This window comes from Panthera tigris, chromosome B1, assembly GCF_018350195.1.
Source record: "Panthera tigris isolate Pti1 chromosome B1, P.tigris_Pti1_mat1.1, whole genome shotgun sequence".
Classification (NCBI taxonomy): Eukaryota; Metazoa; Chordata; class Mammalia; order Carnivora; family Felidae; genus Panthera; species Panthera tigris.
Window position 1 is genome coordinate 183526451 of NC_056663.1, and position 26256 is coordinate 183552706.

Genomic DNA, 26256 nt, shown 5'->3' on the forward strand with positions numbered 1-26256 from the left:
AAGAGACCCCACATTTTCAGGAACTAGATCCAGGAAGCCTCTGTTTCTCTGTAATTGAAAACAGCGCACTCCTTTGGGGTTTGATTGTCTCCTTTATTGCTCTCTTCCCACAACCAGTAAAAAAAAAAAAATACAAATCAAGGCTGGTACAAGGATCCAATTAAAAAAAAAAAAAATCGGTGTGCAAAGAGGGCCACAGCCCTGCCCAGGTTTAACTTACATATTTACAGGGGGTGCGGCATGGGCGCAGCTACAGAAACACGTTGAAAAGACGGCGGTACAAAATATACAAAGGTGCTCTTTCTTTATATTTCATAGTAGAACCCGGCCTCATTTCCCAGTGAGAGCACTATAAAACACAAATCACACTACTACCTATATAACTTATGAAAAATGCTGTGCACCTGTGCGACTATAAATATAGAGTATAAATGGTTCTGTCTCGGAACCAGTATCTACACGGGTAAGGGTCAGGGGAGGGCTCAGTCTGGTATCCCAACCTGCTAAGAGAAGGATAAGCCAAGATGGGGGCGAACCGGGTCTTGGAGTGTGGCTGCACTGAATCCCCTTCCCCAGACTCCGTTGAAGCTCTCTCCCTCTCCGGGGTGGCCTGGGATGTTTCAGGGTGAGAAGCAGCAGAGGGAGGAGGTATAAACACGAGAGGCCGCTCTGGAAGGCACAGAGAAGAGGCAAGAGAGAGGACACCCCTTGGACCCACAGCCACGCACGGACCTCTACCTCTACTTGATGACCACTGTTCTGTGGGAAGTCCAGCCACGCCCTGGTTTCTGCCCTCTGAGAAAAGTGGGGATCTCCACAGGCAGGGAGAGAGGGCAGAAAAGTCAAAGCTCACCTATCTATGGGAACGTGAGAGAAGTTTTGGAAAGTGTTTCTGGCTTGGATGGATGAATGGACTCAGGGACGAAGAGGGGCTGCCTTATCTTCCTCCAAAAGACTCATCAGGGATGATTTTATCGGACCAAGAGAGCGGCGCTAGGCTTTGGCCACAACTGTCAATTTGGCTTCCAAAGTAGCCAAATCAAGAAGAGCCCTAGGTCCTTTTAGCAGACAAACTGTCTCCCCACCCCAGCCCCTCCAGGTCTCGCCATTCCCTGGCTCATCCTCCAACTGCTCGGCTCAGGAACAGAACACTCTCTTCTCAGAAAGGGGGAGCCAACAGGTGGGCCAAAGTGCACCCCGAAGCTCTCTCTCGATAGCTCAGATGCGGCTCCCGCCCTAAAAACTCGGACAAGGACACAGCAGGGAAGCTCAGATCGGCCAGAACTGCCCAGGTGAGGTCCCCCTAACAAGGAGTTTGGGGAGCTCCGCGAAGGGGAAAGACCCACCCCTGTGGTCTTCAAGTCTCCAAACAATGACACTATTTCCCCCTCCAAATGGGTCCGGTCTGGGGCAAGGACCCCCGGGGGCGGCTGATCTTGGTTGAAGCAAGTCTTTGGTAAAAGAGAGAGCTGTCTGAGCTTTATCGCAATAACATACACTTAACACAGGCATCTTTGAGAACCTTCCGTCAATCCCTTCCCTCGAGGCTCTTCCTTTGGAAGAAGATGGTTTGAGTCTGAAAGTAGGTCGTGTGGACCCACCCTGCTGTCGCAGGGGGTGGGTGAGCGTGACCGTCTCCAGCCATTGTCTTTCATCGTCTTTTGGGGTTGCTCTGCCAGTTCCCGCGAGCGGGAGCCCAGTTTGGGGGGAGGCGGGTGCGGTGGGGAGGGCGGGAGGGGGGCGGACTGAGATGAAGCCACTGTGCGGGCTGATACACCGGGACAAAGGGGGTCAGGGTGGGGGCTGATGTCAACTCCACTTCTCAGCAGGGAAGGCGTCCCGGCCGGGCAGAGAAGGGCCCGCGGAGCCAGCGGGGAGGTGGCCCCCCTTCCCACCTCCGGGAAGCCCCTACAAGGCTGTGCTGCTGGAGGTGACCTCTGTGTCCGGGCCGTCCACCTGAGACCTGGGGACCCCGTCCTGGGCCTCTGTGCTCATGGCCATGTTATCAAAGGCCTTGGGGGCCTTGATGGGCGTGTCCTGCTCTTCCTCCAGGATCCGGCAGCACCCGCTGCAGCGGCAGCAGGCCGGGCAGCCGCACAGCAGGCAGCAGGCGCGGCAGCAGACCCGGCAGCAGAAGCAGCAGCGCGTCTGGCAACAGCCAGTGAGCAGGAAGATCAGTTCGTCCCAGGGCTTCAGCGAGTGCATCCACAGCGGCAGGAAGTCCCAGCTCTGGAGCTTTCTGGGCAGGATGCGCGGGTAGCGGGACTGCAGGAACCTGAGGACCACCACCAGGAGGATCACGAGGATGATGGGCGCCCCCACGCCCACCAGCACCGGCCAGCCCGCCAGCGAGAGGCCGAACACGGCCAGCGGGGTCAGGAAGAAGAAGAAGATCAGGTAGAAGATGGCAAACCAGCGGTACTCGGCAGAGATGTTGCCCAGCCCCTTGGCCAGGCGGATGGGCAGGCGGGTGAATGGGATTGGGTACCACAGCAGGATGCCCGAGATGTTGAAGAAAAAGTGGCACAGGGCGATCTGAAACACAAGAGGTTGGACAGGTGCATGAGTGTGGTGCACGGTGGAGTCGGGGGGGGGGGGGGGAAGGGTCATCTAGCAGCCATCCTGAGTCAGGGGTCTTCCCTGTCTTCACAGGGCTATTCAGAAAGAGGCCGGCATTACCTGAGGACCGCGCGCGCGCGCGTGTGTGTGTGTGTGTGTGTGTGTGTGTGTGTGTCGGGGGAGCGCAAGGGAGGTGACCAAATGAATCAGTTTTCAGGACCTAAACTCCTGAAGGCCAAATCTAATAATGAACTTCATTAATATGCCTGCCGCTACCCAAGGTCTTGACCCTGCTGTTTCCAGCTGAGCAGGTAAGAGCTGGTGCGGCCAAAGGAGAGGCTTGCTGGAGAGCTGGCTTCCTTGGCTCAATGGCCCCATTCTATGGAGGGGAGAGAGATGATTACAGTTAATAAAAATAATAGCACCAGCAGCTGATTTTAGTGCCTCCTAAATGTAGGAGGCAACCGTTCTAAGCACTTGATGTGGATTACCACAATCCTCAAAAAAATAGCCTATGACATGGTAAATCATCATTATCTCTATTTGATGGAGGAGGCGATTGAGGAAGAGCTTTGACTCTTCCCAAAGTCACACAGGTAAGAGGTGGTAGACGTGGGATTCAAACCCAAGTAGCCTGGCTCCAGAGGCCACACACACTTGGCCACTTTCCTGTGTGCCCAGGCATCACGCTAGGGGCTTCGGACCTGCCTGTCCAATACGTTAGCCACCAGCCACGTGTGGCAAATGAGCACTGGAGATGTGGCTCGCCCATGTTGAGATGTGCTGTTAAGTGTGAAATACAGAGTTGATTTCAAAATCTTAATCAAAAAATATAAAACATCACCGATTTTTAAATCAATTACATGTGAAATGATAAGGAGTTAAATCAAATGTATTATTAAAATTGATCTCCCCGTTTTACTTTTTAAAAATGCGGCCACTAAAAATTTCAAATTACGTGGGCGGCTCAAATTTATATTCTACACTCAGATTTCTGTTGGACAGCCTGGCTTTAGACAGAGCCTCATCAGATCCTTAGAATCATCCTAGTGAGATCTGGTTCACAGTTTTCAGATGAGGGAATTGATGTTCAAAGTTCAGGTCACCTGTCTAAGGTCATTCAGCGTGTAAAGGCGGGACAAGAATTCAAATGCCAAAGGTCTTCTTGCCCAAGATCACTTAGTCGATCTGGGCAAGGCAGGTCCTCCTGATTCTTCTCGATTCCAGGTCCAGAACAGAGGTTACCTCCTAATATCCAGGCAGAGTCCCCCAAGAGGGGAGCGAGGAGATGGGAAGTGGTGTCTCTATGCTCCTTGAATACTCTTTCCATCTCCATCAAAGTGGTTACCGTGCCTCTGTTTAACAAGCACCAGTGATGGGGGTCTCTCACTGCCTCTCTCAGGAACAGAGAGACACTTCTCAGATCTGTCTTCCTGTGGCTTCTCCTCACATCACAGTTTTGAACACAGAGAAAAACTTGGCTCTTGTTCACAAACCGTCTGCTTGCAAGACCACGAATGGGGCTGCATCTCACCAGAGCCCCTGCCCCACAGAACATTTCCTAACCTGCAGTGAGCTCCTGAGAGTATTGCCTGGGCTGGCTAAGGCGGCCAGAATGGCGGTGGTGGTGGTGCCGATGTTGGAGCCCAGCGTGAGTGGATACGCCCTCTCAATGGTGATCACACCAATACCTGGCAGGAAAATACAAAAACTATAGTATCAGCCTCAGGGGATGATGGGAGATGGTAATAGGGGAAAAGCCAGGGAGAAACTCACCAATCAGTGGGGTCATAGCAGATGTGAACACAGAGCTGCTCTGCACGATGAAAGTCATACCTGCCCCCACAAGGATGGCCAGGTAGCCAGTCAGCCAGGCAAAAGGAAAGGGAAAATCTAGAAGACAGAAGGAAAAGAGATCTGTCACAGGCCTGCTACAGAAGGCAGGGGCTGGAGGCCCAGCTGGCACCTCCACAGGACCTGGGGTGGGGGGAGGGGATGGTCTGAGCTAGCCTCCTCACCCCACACCACGGTCGGAAATTACAAACTGGATTATCGGAATCCTTTCACCTTGCATATTCGGATGGTGGAACCAAGGATGTTGGCATGTGTCACAGAAAAAACAAGCAAACACATATTCACTGAAATCCAGAAGTAGAAATGCTGAACCCACATGTTATGGAGTGGATGTCTTGTTTCCCCAAAATTAATGTTGAAACAGAAACCCCCAGTGTGAGTGTATTAGGAACGGGAGCCTTTGGGAGGTAATTGGATCATCAGGGTGGAGTCCTCGTGAATGACACTTAGTGCCCTTACACAAGAAGAGGGAGCATGTTTCCTCTGTACTCTTTCCGTGTGAGGGCACAGCGGCCACCCGAAAATCAGGGAGTGGGACATCACCAAAGCCCAACTATGCTGGCATCCTAACGCCAGACTTCCCCGCCCCCAGGACTGTGAGATATAAATGTCTCTTGTTTAAGCCACCCCAGTCTAGGATAATTTGTTAGAGCAGCAGAACTAAGACACCGCCCAAACAACCACCTTCCTCCCACAAAGCATTTGAGCCTCCTTCCTTCTGCCTGTCCTGGTCTCCCCCAGGCTGCGGATCCTCCACCTTTGTGGCATGGCCTGGAGGCCGTGCCGCGGCTCAGAAGTCCCACACACCGGTCCCTCGGCACAGGATCAAGACCTGCACATCCAGCAGGCACCCAGAGTCACCCAGCTCGGCCGCATGACAACCTTGTGACAACCCTGCGAGGCAGACCGTCCTCGGCCCCATTTCCCTGAGGTTTCATGGGGAGGCAACGTCCTCAGCTTTGCGCCCTCCCGGTGGCCAGGATGCCATCAGCAAGAGAACCGGCTGCCTCAAGATGCTGATGTATTATCCAGACCCACATTTTCTTCCCAAGAGTGGAGAGAAGTAGGGAGCAGGGAGGGCATCTGTTACCCTTTTCCTATGGGATCCTGACAAGACCCGAGAGTCCTGGGCATAGGAAACCTGCCAGGAAGGAAGGCCTATCTCACAGATCGCTGCATTTGAGCCGGCTCTTCCTCAGGACCTTGCAACTATGTGATAGAGGCTTGTCCCCAGCCTCCACCCAAGACACCAAGGGAGATTTCAAGGGCAAAGGCATCTTAACTTCTTCAGCTTGTCAGACCCAAGAGAGAAACTCCATGCAGGAGTTTATTTAACAAGAGGCCATTGCTAAATAAAAATATAAAGGAGCCCCCCCGCCCCGGGATGGCCACAGTGATGCCACACCCTAGAAAGCCCAGAATGAGGGGCAGTGTGCCTACCAGTGTTGAGGGTCTTCTTGATGACAACGGCTACCTGTCCCCGGAGCACGGAGCCCAGGAGCTTGACGATCATGATCAGGCAGCCACAGAGGACCAGCAGGGAGGCTAACAGCAGGATTATGCCAACAGCAACATCTGGGAGGCTGGAATTCACAAAGATGTGCTGGCCTGAAGAGACAATGGAAAGCCTTTGTTAGGAGGAAAATGGGTGCCCCTCCCCCCAAGGCCACAGACTGTTATTCATTCCCCAACATCTTTCTGTATCACAGTAACAGAATCTTGGTTGTTAGCTCGACGTATTGCAACCCGGAATAAAGACCACACTTCCCAGCTTCCCTTGCAGCTAAGTGTAAGCCTGAGGCTATGTTTTGGCCAGTGGGACCTCACGAAGCTAGAACATGATGATGTGAAATCATTACAGTCACAGAGCTAGTCAGGGGCTTCCTTCTACCTCTAAATCCCAGGCTGTGTTTTACTCACGATATTGAGGATACTTACAACGAAGAGTTTGAGGAGCCAAGTGGCATAGGATGGGTAAGTCAGAGTAGGAACTATTGCTAACTATAAACCTCCTTGTTTTTTAGAAGTCCCTGTGTGGTCCCATGATTATATGGTTTTGTTGATGGATGAAAAGCACCTAGAACATGGGAGGTGGCAAACTCATTGATTCTGTGAGGTAAACCACACTTGACTATTTTCTGCTCAGAATTAATGTGGGTGGTATGGAGAGGATGAAGAGAAGCAGAAATACACACATGGCTATATAAAGAATAGTTAGCAGAGTTAAGGATGTCTGGGCTGGAAGAGATTCCTGGGGCAACAGTCTAGCTTCTTAAAGACAGGGAGCATCATGTAGGCTCACTGCATTGTTTAGTGCTATAGCTCCAGGCCCTTGAATGGGGCCTGCCGTATAGCAGGGACTCGTGGCTTCAGGGTGAATGCATTTGTTCTGTTCTGTGTGGGACCCGCATCTCCTGCAAATATGGCTGGCATCTCCCTGGAGCCCAAGGGATACCAAAGCATATGGAGGGAGCACTCTGGAATCTGTTGACGAGTTCTGATGCAGTATGGAACTGCCAGAGAAGCTGGGCTTCAAGTCCTACTTCCTCCCCTTACCGGGGGACCTTGGGCATAGCACCTGTTCCTCTGCTGTGAAAGTTCATACTCAGTACTGGGTATGATACCAGTGCTCTGTGAATCCTAGTGCCCTTCTTTCCCTCACTTACTGAGCCTCACACAGATAATGAATGCCAACTGCAACCCCCAGACAGCCCAACCTGCTGGGCTGATGTTCTTTTGAGTTCCACTCACACTTGGCAATGTTCTCCTTGTAGGTCACGTTCTTGATGGTCCAGGTGTAGGAACCGTCCGACCAACAAAGGGAAGGGGAGGTGCAGTTCTCAGGCGAGGGGACAGTGACATTCATCTGAGTCTGGATGACAAACATTGGGAAATGGGATGCATAGTCCATAATACTCACTTTTGGTGGCACTGGCAGGCAATGTGGCAAGTAGGAGGGAGACACGCATGAATGTGTGTGTCTGTAAGGGTAATGCACTGTTTCCACAGGTCTCTCCATAAATGGGAACACAGGCAGCCAGAGGTGAGCCAAGAGGCATGAAAATAACGAGCCAGGAATAACGTATCCATGGTGCGGAATGAAGCAAAATGGGGTCAGTCTGTCCTACTGCATTGTCTGTCCATCTGGCATTCAGAGACTTGCTTTCTTAATTTCTTAATTGGCTCACAGGCCAATTTTTCCTTCCCTGTACCTTTCATTTGCCCACAATGAATTAAAGGTTTTGCTTAAGGCACGGATGCTGGAGTCTGCCAACCCAGCAACATTCTTAGAAACTTACCACGTTGGTAAAAGTTTCACACCAAATCTTGATCAGACTCTTGTTTTTGGCTGCTTCATCATTCATTGCAATTTGGTTGATAACTTTCTTATCCAGCTGAGGAAAGCAACAGACAGGAGAGAGTCAGCATGTCCTCAGCACTGATGAGGGATGGACCGTAGGAGGTGCTGTTAAGGGGCTTCAAGAACTTGAACCCAACTGGGAGCTCCTGCAGGAGTGAGTCAGGACTCACTCCATCTGTACTCCCAGGATGGAGCACAGCACCTGGATGTTACTTAGCAGGTGCTTGACAAATAAACAAATGATTGTATAAACAATGGGCTGGTAACTAGGAAGCATGCAGTAGATAGTCATTGAGTGATAGTAAAAACCAGAAGATAAAGGTAATAAAGGACAAGGTCCAAGTTGACCCATTCTACTTAAGGTAAGAACCCCAAAACCTTTTTTCATTTATTTCAATAATATGGACAGACCCTAGTGAGCAGAGGGCTGAGATGGAAGGAAAGACAGTAACCTTCTTCTTTGGCTACAGGCAGGATAATATTTTATTAGTGAGCCCAAGGATGCTGAGGTCAGTGGGGGGAATACAATGGCTCCAAGCATCCAATGAAGTCTTTGAGTCTTGAGAAGCACTTGCCATTCCCTTGCTCCCACCCCAATAAAGAGGACACATGTTGAAGCCAAGGAAACAAAAAAAAGCCAATTGCTCTATCAGGTGTCCCTGAAGTCTTGCCTCCCTTGGCCTTTTTCAAAGGCAACCAAAGAACAGTGTTTATAGACCATCATCTTTCACCATCTCTTCCCAGTTGGGTGGGGTGTGGGGGGAAAGGGGAAGGAGTTAGTTCCTTCCTTTCCCTCTCTGAAGGAAGATGGGTTACCTGGATAATGAGTTTCGTGAAGGGATCTGTGATAACTTTCAGAAGTGCCGGGGCGTCTTCTCCATTCTTGAAGTTAAAGGTCTCTACCACCAAGTTGGTCAGGATCTCCAGGTAATGGGTAGCTGCCTCCAGGGGCAAGAGCACCAACACAGAGAGCCAGTTGAAGAAGTCATGGACAGTAGCCCCCGCAAAAGCCCTATAAGAAGGTAATCCCACCCCAAGCCAACAGTAAGATTGGTCAACAAGCAAGTGGGCACCAGTCTAGGCTGGTCATTGATTGCATTGGCTGCAAGGGAGTCACCTATCTATGCCCACACGTGTACAATCTCATTTACATGCTCACAGCAATGCCCAAGTGGGTGGGATTAATATCCCCATTTGATAGCTGAGGAAATTGGGGGCCACCAAACAGAGGGGAATTGACTGAAGACCACTGCATGGGTGTTGGGTCCAGGACCCTTGTCTCCCACTGCCCAGCAGAGCCTTTCCCACCAAGCCAGACAGCACTCAGTTCTTTCTGCTGAGCAAAAGGGAGGTAGACAGGTTATGGCTACAATAATTAGCTCAAGGACCACTGTTTGGAAGAATTGAATCAAGGCTACTTTTGAATCATGCACATTGAAGACAACCTTCCTTTGGAAAGGTGGAGGCCAGTAGTCTGATGGTAATCAAACCCCAGAACTGAATTCTTAACTTTTTGTGTTAAGATCTCAGGACTCTGATAAAACATCTGAACAACCTGCACAGAAAACAAGGCCAATATACACCACAGTTTATATCTGATAAGGTTTGCAGTTTCTCCTGAATTCCATCCTATCTCCACACTATGACACTTGAGATTTCTTTTTTGCTCAATGAAAAAGATTTTTCTTCAAAACACATCTGCATGGGGTTCTTGGGTGGCTCAGTCGGTTAAGCGTCAGACTCTTAGTTTCGGCTCATGGCTTGTGAGTTCAAGCCCCGAGTCGGGCTCTGAGCTGACAGTGTGGAACCTGCTTGGGATTCTCTCTCTCTCCCTCTCTCTCTCTCTGACCCTCCCTTGCTGGAGCGCTTGCACTCTCTCTCTCTCTCTCTCTCTCTCTCTCTCAAAATAAATAAACTTTAAAAAAGTTCCCAGGTGATCCTAAAAAAATTAAAAATAATTTAAAAAAAACATCTGCATGTCAAAAAACACCTAAAACCCAAAGGGACATGGATAGAAGCTAATATACTTGTGGAGAAAATGCCTAACTTCACTTCACTACAGTTAAGGAAACTTATTTATAATTTATTTACTTGCAAGTACAAATTTTCACCTATGATATTAGCCAATGTTTTTTAAAGTAACTTATTCTTCCTAAAGAGAGTAATTTAAGACATCTTCATACACTTCTGATGTAAAGTGATGTAAATATTTCTTAGTAGTTTGGCAAAATGTTTTAGGAGCCTTATAGGGGTTGGATATAGTCATTATTTTCCTAGAAATCTAAGGAGGTATTCCAAATCACCAGGAAAGAATGATACACATCTCCAAAGATGTGACTGAAAGCAATCTATTTAAATAATCTGAACAAGGGGTGAGCTATATACTGCTATGTGCAGGCACTTTCATAGATCATGTTTATATTTCACAGGTAGCAGTGAAAAGAACCCAGAATCTGGAAGAAACCTAGATTGAGTCCAAGCTACGCCCCTGGGTGAAGTTACTTAACCTCTTTGTGCTTCTATATTAATAAAATGAGGCAAAGAAAGTCTACTCAGCTTCTTGAGAAGATCAAATTAACAACCTTCCCCCTGGATCATGTGTATTATTATTGCAAACCTCAGGACATTTCATCAGGGACCAAGGAAGGTTAGCCATGTCTGAGTGGAAATGAGCAGCTCTGAGGCCCTCTGCCACCTGCCAGTTCACCCACAGAAGAGGGATGACATTTGCTGACTCCCCAGCCAGCCTATTTAATGCTGTCTGCCTGACCCACATGGTGATTACATCATGCAGACAAACTGCCTTCTCTATTTTATGAACTTCTGGGAAAAGCCCATCAGTTAGAAGACAGGCCAGAGAACGTGGTTAATTTTCACATTAACCTTTGCCTGTTTTAACCTGTCCCGTTTTCAGATCTTATGCATCCACAAAAGCTACAGTTTGCCTTTTACCGGCAAGTGAAGAACAAAGGAAAGGTAACTGGGGTTGAGCTCACCCAAAGAGGAAGCTTTAGGAGGTTATAATTATTTCTGACTAAGCGGGATGGTAAATCCTATCCTAACTGGCCTTGTTTTAACTACACCACACAGCAAGTAAGCTTCTAGCTAGGGCTTGCATTTAGGGAGCTCTGGTTATGTGCCAGGTACCTTGCTAAGCATTTACCTGTTTGGCTGGGTTTACTCCTTTGGACAACAGTGGTGATAGACACAATTATCCTGGCTTTGCATACCAGGGAGCTGAGTTAAATCAACTGGTAAGTATGTGATTCCAACCCCCAGCTGTACTCCACAATGGCTACTTCAAACTGCTCTAGGAATGACCAGAAGGTTCTCATTGGCTAGTTTAAGGTAGTTATGACAACCTGGCCGAAACCGATGAGCCTCGTGGCAGCAAAGGCTGATTCTGGGCCTCCTACCTTCTGAACTCACTCCGGTCTCCTGCCTGCATGAGCGCCACAATGGTGTTGGTGACTGAGGTCCCAATGTTGGCCCCCATGATGATGGGGATGGCGGCACGCACAGTCAGCACTGGGGGGTGGAAAAGAGAAAGTTGGTGAGAGTTGGCAAGTTTAGGAAGGCAGCCTGGCCATGTTCCCGATGTGGCCCAAGGCAGGCAGACCTCATTCAAGCTGGTAAGTGACAAAGCAGCATTTCCTAACCCATTTTGGGGTCTGCACCAGGCTATGAATCTGATTCAAGCTAGGATCGCCCACCACAGAAATAAGCACATGTACCAAGCAAAAAGTCCCGGCACATAATTTCAGGGAATGCACACGCTCCATGAAGAAGCCCTTCTGTGGATTCCAGTTTCAAAGTGCCTTTCTAAATTTCTCTGTCCTCCATATTACAGATGCAAGGCCAGCTTACGGGAGAACAGGAAACAATGTGTAAGGACTTGCGTATTTATTATGGCAAATTCCCAGCAGTATAATTTCTCTAACAAAATTAGTACACTGCCACAGTGTTCTAACATGTGAAAGTAATTTTAAGGACTATCTTTTTCTAATTTAGCCCAAGAAAGTTCTAGTTAACTTTGCTAACATGCTGGTTTGTACTGAAAATTAATCTGTTCAATTTGGTCGCCCTCGGAGTATCTGTCCTGATTCAGCCAGAGCAAATATCAGCAGGTTCATGTTTGGAATGCCAGCTTCCCAAGCTTGGTTGTCCCCAAGCCAATGTGTGGATTTATTTATAATTTATTCTTAGTACTGAGCAGTGATGGAAATGTTCTTGAAAGGACCATGTAGATACGTGGCCCAATATGGCAGCCACAGGCCACGTGTGACTATTGATCCCCTGAAATACAGTCAGCGAAACCAAGCAACTAATTTTTATATGTTAAGTGAAAATAAATTAAGGTTAAATAAAATTAAATAGCCACATGGCTAGTGCCTGATGGACTGGGCAACACAGTTCTAGAGAATTCAGAGCTGGGTCTTCAAGCATCGGGGACGATTTTCAGACCCAGCCATGGCAATGGAAACAGGAGACTGCCTGGGATAAAGCAGAGCACATCACAGCTGCACAAGATAGGAAGACAATGGTGACAAGCCTGGACACATTCAGAGTAAATCCTGGGTTCCTCAGCCGGGCAGGGAAATGCGTGGAATGTCTGGGCCCACGGGTGCCTGGACTCACACGAGGAGGCCACCATGCTGACGATGATGGACGAGGAGGTGCTGGAACTCTGCACAAGGACAGTCACCAGCACTCCGATCACCAGCCCAGCCACGGGGTTGGACATAATAGAGTTGTTGCTGAAAAACTGCCCGGCCACCTTTCCTGAAAAACAAGCCCACAGCCACCAGATGGAAAGTTAGGTGGGCAACTGAATACACAGACATCTCGTCTCCAGCCACGACCAGCTGGCTGTGGGTCAGGGAGGCCAGCCTCCAGCCCAGCTGGTACCCCTGGGATCTTCCCAGTGCATCTGCCACGTGCTTCTTCCCAGTGCTGCCCTGGGGCCATGTCTCCACTTCTGTGACCTCGCTCCCCACTCATGCCACACCCCTTGTTCCTCTTGTCCCTTCACCCTACAGCCTCCATACTACCACTACTCCTTCATCAGCAAGCCCTCCCCCAGCCTTCTCTGACCGCCAACCTGGCCTCAATTCCGCACTTGGCCCAATAGGTGTTGGTGAGTCTCCAGATGTGCTAATTCCTGTCTCTGGGGATATATTCCTGACTCAGAAAATTTCCCCCCCAAGAATGGATATTCTCATTCTTCTCTATCAATCCTACCCAACCCCCATTCTCTAGGTCCAGCCTAGCCTCAGATGCCTGAGACCATCAATCCATTCCCCAACCCATTCACTGAAGATGACCAAGGCCCAAGAGGGTGGAAGCAATTCATCTGAGACACTTGGAGAGCAAAATCCCTTGCTTACGCTGGGATTCCTGGGGGTGGCTTCCAGGAAGTCAGTCTGCCCTTCATACACCCTCACAAGTGCCCCCTCTCCCAATTCTCCCAGGTCACAATGATGAGTTCCCAAGAAGGCACCCAGGGGAATAGAAATCCATGGTCTTCTGTGTCTCTGGGATCCAAGTTTGGATCCCACCATGCCAACTCAAGGCTGTGAAACTAAGTGCTGACCTCTTTCAACTTTGAGTGCTCTCCATAAATGGGAAGGGTTTGGGGAAGAAACGTTTAGGACTTCAGGAGGCATTCAAAGTGCTGGCTATCACTGTTGTCACCCATCAGGGGAGCACAGGTGGCCAAGCACGTGGTGATTTAACTTCTGGGACCCCCTCACACTGCTTAGCTACTCTCAGTCCTGCAAGACGTGTAGGCAACTGCTAAGGATAAGGATCCACCAGCTCTGGGAACCTTGTCCTTCTCCAACAAAGGCCCAGCCCTGATTTTCTGTAGTTGCTTTAGCTTGAGAGCATTCCTATCTAATAATCTCTGCAGGTCGGGACGCCCAAAGACAGCAGGGATCCCTTAGATAAGTCCTTATATCAAACAGCTTCCTGCCTAGGGTCGGTGGACAAACACAGGAAGCTGACCTCTTGGAAATGGCCCCAGCCCGGGCTGCCGGCCTAAGCCATCTTAGCCAGCCATAGCTCCTTTAAAGACCTCAGTTTTCTCTTCTGTAAAACGGGGGCATGACTTCACGAGAAGGTGTGCGGTGGCCTTCTGTCCTAAAACACGCCGGGAGGCTGCAGCTGGAGAGGGCTTGCTGACTTGTGACCATCTGAACCAAACTGCATGAAAATACCCCACCCCGGATCTCTGTCCCTTTCATCCATACCTCCAACCAGCTGGAAGGCACTGCTGAGGACATCCAGCGAGCACACGAAGAAGTAGAGAAATGCCAGAAGCAAAATAAATTTCCCAATTCCTTGGAAGACACAGAGAATCTTCCCTTTGGTGTCTCTCTCTGGGGTAAGGGAGAAAGGACACAGGCTTTTAGTGCCCGAAACTCTGAGAAGTTTGGCAATGAGCTCAGAGCGCTCATCTCCCCTCCCCCACCAACCCTCCCCCCCACCCTGCCCCCCATCACCAGGTGGCTGTAAGCTCTTATGTATGGCAAGGCTTAGAGATGGGATGTATCCGTGACTAGAGTTTTCAAAGCAATTACCACTCTAGTCCATTTAGTTGAAATCTGTGGTGAAGCGTCTCTAAAGGACTGGCTTTAAGGAGGAGGGGTTTGGTGTGGTCTGGGGCACTGACAGGCAAACCAGACTCCATGCTCAGCTGAAGCAGTGTCGCTGAGGGAGGCAGTTAAGGGCACCTGACACCTGCTAAGTGCGGGGTCAGAGATAATGGCTCTCCTAAGCACCTTCAAAACAGCACAGACTATTTTCTAAAATGTGGCCACAAGGTAGCAATCACAGCCTCCATTTGGGGAGGGCTTGGGCGCTCATACATCCTGGAATGTTATGTCCTTGGATGCTATTTTCTCTGCTCGATTTTATAGTGGTTCTCACCTCCTCCCTCCCAGCTGTCTGATCTGCAGACAGACCTTACACCCTGCACCCGGAAAAGAAATGCAGCATTTGTTGGCACGCCAGCCATCCTGGCTGTATATTCTGTCTTCTGGAAGCTCTCCTCGATGCCCACATTTAGGTGAGGAGAGCCCTCCATCCAGGGGCTCTCAGAGCAGGGGTCTCGTCTGATCAATGCTGTACCCACAGCACAGTCCCTGGGGCCAGTCAGCACACAGTGGGTTATAAGGACCAGCATGGCGCCCGGCCTGGTTACTACCCCCATGCTGGCACATTTGTTGAATGCATGAGAGAACAAAAGATCCCCCAATTATCGCATCACGCTTTGACTCCAAGCCTCCAAGACTGCAGGTGGTATCCCTAACCAGGACCTTTTTCTGAGAGGCATCAGAGGGGTGCTGGGTGGCTCAGGCGGTTCAGCCTCCGACTTTGGCTCAGACCATGATCTTGGGGTTTGTGAGTTCGAGCCCCGCTTCAGGCTCTGTGCTGACAGCTCAGAGCCTGGAGCCTGCTTGGGATTCTGTGTCTCCCTCTCTCTCTCTGCCCCTCTCCCACTCGTGCTCACTCTCTCTCTCTCTCTCTCTCTCTCTCTCTCCCTCTCAAAAATAAACATTTAAAAATTAATAAAAAGAAAGAAAGACCTCAGAGCGATGGAACGGAAGAGGGTAACACAAAGGAGATGATCCTGTGGAGGCAGTGAACCCAATCCCTCACGCATGGGAAGTCCCTCCTGCCTGCTTTCACCTGACCACTTGATCCCCGTGTCCCGGAGCTCGGGCAGGTCCCAGGGGTCTTCCACTGCTGTGGGTTCCTCTATCAGTGCCACGGTGGAATAGGATGGCAGAAGCTCGATCTTGGTGACTGGGGTCCCGCTGTCATCTACTCAAACAAGCAACAGAGGCCATGAGGAATGAGGGTCAGACCCGAGCCACAGGAGGCCAGTCTGGGGCGGGATGATCGGCACTTACTTTGGCTAGTGTCCTTGCCTTTCCCGGGTGTGGCGGACTGCTGGCTAGTGTCCCCTTCCATGTATTTATTGGGGTCGGGCTGGGCATTTTCCAGCTCAGGCCAGGGAGCCATGATCTGCAGACGGAAAACAGAGCTTAAAGAAGCAGCCACTGAAGGGAGGCCCACTCAGGTGCTATGACGGGAAGAACCAGAGGTTGCAGAGATTCGGGAGAGAATCTACCTTCCAAGGGGGGGGGCTCTTCCGTGCCATATTCCTCCTCTGGGTCTCCCTCAACCGCTCACCCAGGCTGTCACTAAATCAAACCACTTCTTACAGTGTTTTGTTTCCATTCTAGCCTCAAGTCTGTCCACCGAACTTCCTTTGATGTCTCCAACTTCCTTCTGGCTCAGCCTCTGTCTTGACTCTCTCCTGTAGTCAGAAAGGGGGTGCAAAGCCACCCCTCTTCATCAACTCACGGCACGCCACGTCCTCTCGGTCCTCCAATGGTTCCCTCCTGCTTTTATTCTAGACTGCACATCCGCACCAAACCTCACACAGCGGACTTAACGTATACGTAAATGCTAACACACGTTCTGCCTGCTTTACCTACCACCCAGTCTTCTGTGGGCAGCATGACACAACGAAGCTAGTTCGAATCCCAGTTGTGCCACTTATCAGTGGCTGTGTGCTTAGGCAAGTCCTTTTATACCTCTGAGCATAAAGGCATCAATGTTTCCCCATCTATAAAATGTGAACAAGTTCAGGTTATGTGTGCAGGGTTATGAGATTGACAGTGACCCCCAGAAAGTTCCTGGAACCAAGCAGCCATCCGCCAAATGGTAGCTATTATTCCTATGCCAGGCCGCCTGGCTTAATGACCCTTTGTCAGAGCCACATGCTTTCTAACCTTTGGTAGACACTTCCTCATAAGCCATTGTTTCAACAAAGCCTTTCTTGGTTACACAGAGAGTAAGTGTGGCTCTTGTCACACTTGGAAGTCCCCTCCTTGTGGTGCTTGTCCGTTGACACACGTTAGTGCCGTACAAACAATTCACAGAAGAGGAAAATACAAGTGGCTAAAATAGTGCAAAGAATTGGGCCTCATTAACAACCCCAGATATGCAAATTAGAACAGTGAGATAAATTTCAACTATCAAATCAGCAGAAAAAAATACTTGTAAGTATAATATGCTGTGCTGGAGAGACTGCAGTGAGATGAGGACTGGTGGAAAACCACCGGCAACACGTCTAAAGTCCTTTACATTTTCAATACATCTCTGACCCAGTCATTTCACTTCTAGGAATCCAGTAGCTAGGAATGTTTTCTCTCAGAAAATCCAAAGTACCTCCCTGTTCTGATCACTTCTTTGAAGAGGTTTTCCCAGAATCCGTGTCAATCTAACTCCTTTCCTATTTTTCTTCTTTCCCCCTTTCCTAATTTTCTTAAATGGATCTACTTCCTGCCTACCGAAATGCAAGCTCTACCCAAAAAAAGAGGCTTTGCCTGGTTCAACATGGCATCCTTAGGGTCTACAGCTATGCCTGGCACACTGACAATGCCCAGTAAGTGGTGGCTGATGGAATGAATGGGACGCAAACCAAAGAAGATGTTGCCACGCTGTCGCTTAAAGCGTTGAATAGGAAAAATAGGAAAATTGTCGTACTAGCCACGGTACATCCATGCAATGCAATAGCACGCCATTAAAAAAGCTTATAAAGAATTAGAAAAGGGGCACCGGGGTGGCTCGGCCGGTTAAGTGGCTGACTCTCGATCTCCACGCAGGTCATGATCTCACGGTTCGTGAGTTCAAGCCCTGCGTCAGCTCCACACTGACAGCACAGAGCCTGCTTGGGATTCCGTCTCTGTCCCTCCCTGACTCACTCTCTCTCTGCCTCTCCCAAAATAAATAAACCTTAAAAAAAGAATCAGAAGCAATGCCTTAGATAAATTGTGAATAAAAGGCACTATTTTTTGCCCTACTCACAGCACGTTCTCACGGGCTCTGGAAATGTCCCATGGGATTCACAGTGGGTGATGGGATTGTGGGTGACTTATTTTTCTACTCTATGAGATTTCCAAAATTCTTTTAAGAGCTGTAGCCCCACCCCAGACCCACAACGTAAGATGGTTCAGGGATACCCAGTGTTGTGACTGTTAGGCGTACCTGGAAAGCTAGGACTTAAGCTGATTCTGTGTCCCCATCACGAAGGGCTTTTCGTCGGTTTGTTTAGCCTAAGGAATTTCTTGACTTTGCCCAGGCAACTGCAGAACCCATGATCACAGGGGACATCCTGCAGTCATTGGCTTCCACCAAAGTACAAGCCATGCCTTTCATTTCAACTTAACAAGCATCCAGCACAGGGCCTGGCACACAACAGGCCTCACGTGCTTTCTGAGCAGGATGCTGGGGCCTGCCTGGCCAGCGAGAGCCAGTATTTAGTAAGCCAGGCTGTGCTCAAACCTTGCAGGGGGTTGTTGTTATTCTCCCATTATACAGATGAAAACACTGAGGCATAAGGAGGCTAAGTAACTTGCCCAAGGCCCCAAGTGGTAGAGCCTTGAGCCCAGGTCAGCCTTTTCTGGCAGGTGCTCTAGGGCTGCGTGTTCTCTGTAAGCCACTCCGTTGGCTTCTGGGAGCGGGGCTGCTTCTAGGGTCCGGCCTCCTGGAGTTGCTATGCCTGTCACAGGCTGGACTCCTCCCTCGGGCTCAATGAAAAGCCTTCTTATAGCTGACAGTCAAAGGTGGGGCAAAGCCTGCTGCTCAAGGTGTGTTGGATTTGGGGGGGCCCCTTCTCAGGGTGTGCTGGGAGGCAGCTACAAGGTTGGGGCCCAGGCAGGGGAGGTGGGGCAGAGCTGAGCGGTTGGGGAGGAGACCGAGGCTGGCCTGGGACAGCCCCAAGTTCAACTCAAGGCCACCATGCAGGTGAACGGGCTCAGTTTGGAAACAGCACGGAGGTTAAAAAGAAAAGACAAGGCCAGGCCTATGGGTTTGGGGGAGTAAGCTCAAATGTCTACCTGGTGACTCTTCCAATGCAGGGATCCGTAGCCACAGTGTGTTGGGGGAAAGAAACGAACAATCTTGGAGCTCTTAATTTCACTCAGGCACGAGGCTGGGTACCTTACATAGCACAGAGGCTCAGAACCAAACTCCAGCTCTGCCCCAGATACACTGAGACCTGAGCAAATCACGCGACTGCTTTGTGCCTCAGTTTCCCATATGTAGAATCGAGTTTATAACAGTCTATATAGCCCATTGGGTTGTTAGACAGCTTCCATGAGTTAATTTCTGCAAAGTGCTTGGAACAGTAACCTGTCCAATTGGTTCGTGTTCCTCCTCTGAGCAACCCTGAGGGGTTAGTGTTCTCCCCATTTTACAGATGAGAAAACCAAAGCATTTCAGAGGGGTAAAGCCACTCGGCCCAAGGCCGCAGTGCGACTTGAGAGTCTCTGACTCCAGAATCTGTGTTTGCCTCAACTACAACATGACTGGAACACTCCTAGAAGGGATGAGTCATGTAATAATAGCATCAGAAGTGCAACGTATCTGATTAAAGGCCCGTTGCCGGGCAAATGGAGAAGATGCCTTAAGACCCGAGTGGCAGAAGCCAGCGCCTCACTTCCGCACGCAGCGTCCTGGGAGGAAGCGAGGGCTCCATGAACTGGGTCTTGGGAGCACCTGCCGCCCAGGTATTGGCACAAAAGCATTCCCCCTGCCTTGGAACATCAACCTTCCGTCGTCACTGCCACAGGCCGCTTAATGGCAGTCCACGCTTCGACCTCACCCCGACTGAAGTCCAACTTACTTCCCCATCACCCCGGACGCTCCCCTCCGTGGAAGTTTGCTGTCTGTCATTCCTGCTACCATCCGCCAAGAACCGCAAGGTCATCTCCCACAGCCCCCCAACCCAGCACCTCTGCTCTTGCCTAGGTAGCACACCCCCCCCAGAAGACCCACTTCTCATCTGTGGGCCCCCCCGGGTCCTCTCTCCTTCCCTGCCACAGTTCCGCAGGCCTCTCTGATCCGCCCTTGCCCACGCACCCGACATACAGCACATATGCACCCGGCACTCCACCACATATGGTGTAATTGACCCCAATAACAATAACTACCATTTAATGAGCACCAGCGAGATGCCAGGTGCTGTGCTGGGCCCTGACACATATTATCTGATTCAATCTTTATGCAGGAAAGGGGTCATGCTCATCCCCACTGGCAGATAGAAAAACCTGGAGTGCCAAGAGACGAAGCAACTTGTACAAACTCACCCAGCAGGGGAGGGACAGAGACGGTTTTTAAACACAGCTCAACCCGTCAGTGAGGTTGGGACCCTTATTTACAACATCCTTGGTCAGGACAAAAACTTATTTTCCTGGAGCACTGATTTCACTCACCTAACTGGGGAGAGGGGACGTTAAATAGAGTGACTGGTAGATGATTTACGCTGGAGAGGTGATATTTACACGGAGCACATTGTTTCTCAGCCTTGGCACTGTTGACATTTGGGGCCAGATAATGCTTTGTTGGGTGAGTTGTCCTGCGCATTGTAGGATATTTAGCAAGATCCCTGGTCTCTACTCACTACGTGCCAGGAGCACCCCCTCCCCCTTAGTTTTGACAACCAAAAACGTCTCCAGACATTGACAGATATCCCTTGGGGGCTGAGAACCACCGGTCTACAGGTTAAGAGACCAGACCTTCGATCCCACCTGCCTGGGTTCAAGTCTCAGCCAAGCCATCTGCTGTGTGACTTTGGGCTAATTCCTTTGCTCCTCTGTTTCCCCTACATGTCAAACTGAGATAATACCCCGGACGAAGAATTCTTATGATGAAGCGCGTTATGTTTTAAAAGTTCTCAGAATGGCATTTGACACATCGTAAACCCTGTGCGGTTTTCAGCTATCACACTAAAACAAGCAGGGACGTGTAGCATAGAGTGCAAGACTTACATGAAGTTTGAGCTCGCGGTGGGCTGCTCTGGGCTAGTCACGGACAACTGGAATTTAAGTTTTAGAGGGCAAGACCCGTATATTATGCGTTTCCTCCCAACGCTCAGTAGACTATACCTAGTAGGCCCTTCGTATTTGTGAAGGGAAGAGTCAACATACGGGGTTTGCTGAAGGAATGAACTGGACCCACGCCTAGGAAACAAATCAAGCCCGAATCTTACTAATGAGTGGCTGCCCCTCCTCGTGATAAGCAGGTTGGGTTGGACAAGATCTGTTAGATGGGGCAAGTGTACCAAGAAACTGCGCCCTCAATGTCACAACAGCCCCACTTGGGCTCTCATCAGCAGTAAGGTGTAAGAAGGGTGATTGTTTGCCTATTCAAATTATGTTTTCGGTGACTGGATTTCTCTGGCTGATCGGGATAATTGCCTGGAGTGAACACAAAGTATGTAGCAAGTACAGAAACGGACGCTTCCGTGGGCCGATGTGCAGGTGGCTTAGGACACTGCCGGCAATAGAACAGGAGGACGCTCGTTTGCACTGACCCGAGCGGAAAGGAATAGCATATCGTGGCGGGGAGCCCAATGCGCTAAACTGTCTTGAATACTTACTCTGTGTGAGGCCAGTGCTGGCTTCACTCACCTGCAGGCCCTCATTGCACTGTCAGTACCACCGATAGCAAAAGAAAATTTCTATGGAATGTCTCCACTCCTCCTTCTTGGAAGTCCTTTCTTCCCTATTCCAAGTCCAGCCATGTGGCCAAGCCCATGCCCTCTTTACAAACACTTCCCTGATGAAGCAATTACTTCTCCTCATGCAATACTTCATTTTCTGGTACATGCATGTGCTCCACCATCGTTGGGGGAAGTTCACTGTGCTAGACCCCTGGCAGGTAAGAAAAGCAGGCTCAGGTACTGAGCGAGCCCCGGGGCAGGCAGCCAGGAGAGCCATCTGGTCAAGCCCGGAGCACTCTGCAACTGCCGGCCACTCCCCTCCTGGCCCTCTCCACCCCCACAGCTCCGGCTGCTCCTCTCAGGACCTGGGAAGTGGGGAAATGCAGGGCACCTGGGACACAGTCACTGTCCTCAGCAGCGTGGGTACACAGGCCCCGCTCGCCTGGCCTTCCCAGGCAGCAGAGCCCCAGCTCTTGTGCAGGTGGACCCCACGGATCTGGAGTAAAGGGATGACTCGGAGCAAACCCCCCATGATCGGCCCCGGGCAGATGCTCAGGCGCTCCTCGAGACCCCTGGATCTTCCAAGGCTGCTGACATCATAGCCCCTGACACACAGCGCCGAGAGAGAACCACACAGCGCGTGCCCCCAAACCTCAGTTTCAACATCTCAAAAGTGGGGATAATACCATCTCCCTCACTCATCTGTGGTAGGACTGACTGACTGATGAGCAAAGGTGAGGCCCCGCGCAGAGTGCCTGGCAGAGTAAGCACACAGAATTTTGTGGAATGAATTGCATCGCAAACAATGCACAGCCCAAACTCCACTGTGCCCTAGACCACCAGTTCCTTATCTCAGCGCTCAGCACAGCCGGGGATTCTCTGTAAATATTTGTGCGCTAAAGGAACCCAAAGCACAGGAGAGAAAGGCACTAACGTGTGTGCATATGTGTGTGTGTGTGTGTGTATGTGTGTGTGTCTTGAGGGGAGTGCCCTATGGGATCCGTGACTTCATTAAATTTTACAGCAACGAAGTTCTTTCCAGTTTACAGAAGTTCTTTCCGGTTTACAAAGAAACTGAGACCCAGAGAAATTAACGAAGTCCCACAGCTACCTGTAGACGGAGTCAGGATTTGAACCCAGAAATGCTAGTTCCAAAGCTGGGGGCCCTTCCATAGACCTTTCGGCCAGACGCCGAGACAGAGGGAGGAGGAATCCTCTGGGCCCCATCAAAGCAGCATGGAAACCAAGGGGCCAAGGGCCCCCACCCGGTCCAGGCTCAGTGGGAACTCTAGCGGCTTCTGGGAGAGCTGGCGGGGCTTGTCCCTCTGCAGGGGTCTGCAGACTCACTCAAGCAGCTAGAAGAACCAGCCAAGAACACCGTGATGACAGGCTACCCGGTTCCCACAAAGGCTCTGGCATACCAGAGATTTGGATTTGGCATATGTCAGGCCTTTTTAGGAGTCTCAGCTAAGCAGGAGAGGCAGACACTGAATGAGCCGGACAGAGGCCCCAACCCGAATCTGACGCCACTTTCCCAGTGGCAGCCACACACTGGCCTGTCTGGAACTCGCTTCTCCAGAAAGGGGCTTTGGGGATCAGCAGAGGCCTTCGGGGCCTTTGAGTCCCTCCATAGGCATTCTCCCCAGAGCATCCTCTGACCTACTGTTCCCTCTCCCCACCTTCCCAAGGGCGCACTCCGGCACACTCTTGCCACCTGCCAGAAAAAAGCAGAGAAGAAAGGATAAAGTCATCCATTTTGACCGTTTGGTACTAATACCCACAAAGATTTTTTTTTTTTTTTTAATGCCTAGGTATGAGGTTCGTGGCTATGATCATACATTTGCTTCCTTGCTCCCCTCCACTCATCCCTACAACTGACCCGGCTATGTCAATAACCCTTTTGGCTCGACTTCCTGCATCCATATGTGTATCCCACGCCAGCAGGAACTCTTATAGGCCAACGAGAGGAGACTTCTCAGCTCTTCTCAGACCCGGGAACAGGAAAATGTAGGGCACCTGGCGGTCGCCCAACCCTTACGCTCTGCATTGTTTGAGCTTCTCCAACCAGGACCTGTGCCGGGGCCACCTGTACTCTGAACAGCAGCAGCCATCTGACAACGGGGGCAGAGGAAGCGGGGGACAGGCACACGTTCTGGCCTCCTGGGCCCAGGGAGGATGACCTGTGCGGCCCCAGCATGCACGACAGTGTTTGGCACACAGGCGCCACCCAAATGGCTCTTGAGCATTTCGAATCAGGTACTGAGCGAGCCCCGGACACAAATTAACCCGTTTAACCTCACAAGCACTTTATTTCTGTGAATTTACTTTTCAGTATTCATGCCTCAGTACTAATCCTACCGCGGAGGAAACCAAGACTCAAAGAAATTCATGGCTTCAAGTTATAAAGACACTGCACCTTCAGAAACAATTCGAACTCGGGTAGTCTGATGTCGAAGTTCAAGACGCGTAAGAAATCTTTTCCTACTCTGAAAGAATGCCCAAGACTTCAAAAATTCCCAAGAGGGGAATTAACCCCAAGAGGGCTACTTAATTTTCCATCTTCCTTCAACCACCACAAGGCAAACTAATCCCCCCAAGGACATGGCAATGGCAGGAAGGGGGCGCGCGGGGCAGGACACAAAAGCAGTCGGCCTGGGTTTTGCATTGATGAGTGGCTTCAGTTTAGACTTTTGACTATATGTACTGACAGTCTTTTAAAAAGACATTTTACTCTCTCTTTAAACTAGGGCCATATTACCAAACCACGCCCTCATGGTGCACTTTTAATTTACACTTATGATATTTTAAAATTAAATCCTGCAGTTAACTTATATCTGTATCAATTATTTTGCATCGTGTTGGGTGGTTAAAAGAGCCAATTCACAAAAACACTTTGGACATATTGCAGTCTGTTTGCAGCCCTCTTTTTACACTCTTGTGTATTTTTAAGCTCAGTGGGATATCCTGACTACTTCCTGCTGATGTTGCCATTCTGTCTCTAGAGTGGTGGTTGGGTGGGCAGGAGAGGGTGGGGAGAAGGAGGGAAGGCCGGGAGGAAGGTGGCAAAAAATGGTATTAAAAGTTTATTCCAAATCACTGATCCCAAGAAGCTGTTTTCTTCATTAAACTGAATTCAGGCTATTTATATGTCAGCTTTGTGCCTAACAGCTCTAATCCAGACGTCCGTCCTCCCACCAAGGGGGACTTGTTTCAATGAGACGGTTGAGTGATTTGGGGGTGGACTTTGGAGGGGGCAATTTGTTAAACATCCAAACCTTGTACAAGTACGATCTTCTTACCACCAGTCCCCAAAGTTACAAAAACAGAGATCCTTATCAGCTGGTTGGCTGGCAGAAGCAGAGAGATTCAAACACTCCTACCAACCAGAAACAATCGTTGTTCCTATGAGGCACAACTTTTTCAAGAACACCGGGCCCAGAACAACTTAAAAAACTCCGGCTCGGGAGAGGGGGAAGCAAGACAAACAGGACTGTCGCAAGCAGGGCGAACACAGAAATCACTTGTGAATAGAAACAGGGAGGGAGAGGGGATTCTAAGTGCAGAAATCCACAAGCTGCCTCCAGGAAATCGACACGGTTCAGACAGCTGCCATCTCCTTATGGAAAATGAGTGCTTCTAACTCTCTCCAGCTCCGTGCCAGCTACCCACCGCAGGCAACTGCCTCTGGGGATCTGAGGACTGAATGTAAGCCCATTCCATGTGCCACCCCCTCTCTGGCCTGGAGATGCTGGGTGCTCCTACCCCGCCCCCACCTGAGCACATTTCCTTGCAAGCCATTCCCCCCCCCCCCCGCCCCCGAACTGCTCACCTGGTACCCTCTGACTCTGTTCCCCCCGGGGCAAGCTGAAAGACCAGCCCTGTGCGGACCCCCACCAGCAAACTAGACTGTACCCTGCAGTCACTTTAGATAAATAACTCGGCAAACAAGAATGGCAGCACGTGGAAGTCACACTCGTGGGCACTGCGTTACTGGACAGCCACGCACACCTAGAATTTTCAGCGCAGGAAAGCCTGTGGGAGGGTTCCCTTCCCCCTCTTACAAAGAGGGGTAAACTGAGGCCCAGGGGCTCACAGCAACCTGCTTTAGGTCACACAGCTAGTTCGTGACCAAAAAAGAGAGCCCAGTCGTCCCAGTCCCTATGTGGCCCCTCTTATTCCCCTGTCTTTCCTCCCTGACCTACGAATGCCAGAACATCCACAGTTTCAGAACCCCCAACAGTGGCTCATTAATAACATGGCCAGGGGTAAACAGTGTAGTCATGGGAATTGTAATAACAGCCACGGCAGCAGCATCGAAAAATATATAATCTGAAAGTTTAGAGAAGGTTTATTTTTTTGTCTTCCGCAGTCCAAAGCCAGCCAAGCTCCTTGAGGTCAACATCGAGGGATGTCTAAAAGAATTAAGTGAATTAAAAGTAAATGAAGCTTCTTTGGAGAGCGAGAGGGGAGAAGGAAGAGCCCTCGCCCCGGCGGCGGTACTCACCAGCGCTCCCAGCGCAGGTAATGGACCCAAGGAGGAACCAGGTAGAGTTCAGCCGCTGGGGTATATATAGCGAAGGTGTTGCGCAAAGACCCGGCGGCAGCTGCTGTCATCACGCCCCTCGCACATTCCAGGACCGCCTGCCGCCGCCGCCGGGGCACTGCCTACCTGCCGACTTAATGAGCCCATCGTGACCTCGCCGGCTGCGGAGGGAAGACAGGCGGCCCTGGCTGCTGCGGGAGATCCCCACACGGTCCCCGAGCCCCAAAGGCACCGCCCGTCCCGCGCCCTGGGCGCCCTCCCACGCGACACCGGGCCAAGTGGGGGACCAGCCCGGCTCCCCCCCCCCGCCCCGTCCCCATTCTCTCCTCCCCAAGACAGTTTAGCGCCTGTGAGGCTGAAGAGGTCAGAGACGCTGAGACACAGATAAAAGCCAACTGGAAACTCAGGGACAAATCCTTC

The 26256-nt window shown here is 50.5% G+C and overlaps 1 protein-coding gene across 1 annotated transcript; it reads right to left on the reverse strand.

Annotated features, from left to right (window-relative positions):
* Positions 1–72: 72 nt before the first annotated feature.
* On the reverse strand, positions 73–25958 carry SLC34A2 (solute carrier family 34 member 2). Its single transcript, XM_015541589.2, has 13 exons — positions 25798–25958; positions 15691–15805; positions 15467–15601; positions 14026–14154; positions 12413–12556; positions 11191–11302; positions 8591–8786; positions 7713–7808; positions 7165–7285; positions 5854–6021; positions 4336–4452; positions 4126–4250; positions 73–2535 (listed from the first exon to the last, which is right to left on the reverse strand). Exons 2-13 carry the CDS (start codon positions 15800–15802, stop codon positions 1909–1911), a joined length of 2082 nt encoding a protein of 693 aa, XP_015397075.2. The 5' UTR covers positions 15803–15805; positions 25798–25958; the 3' UTR covers positions 73–1908.
* Positions 25959–26256: the final 298 nt, after the last annotated feature.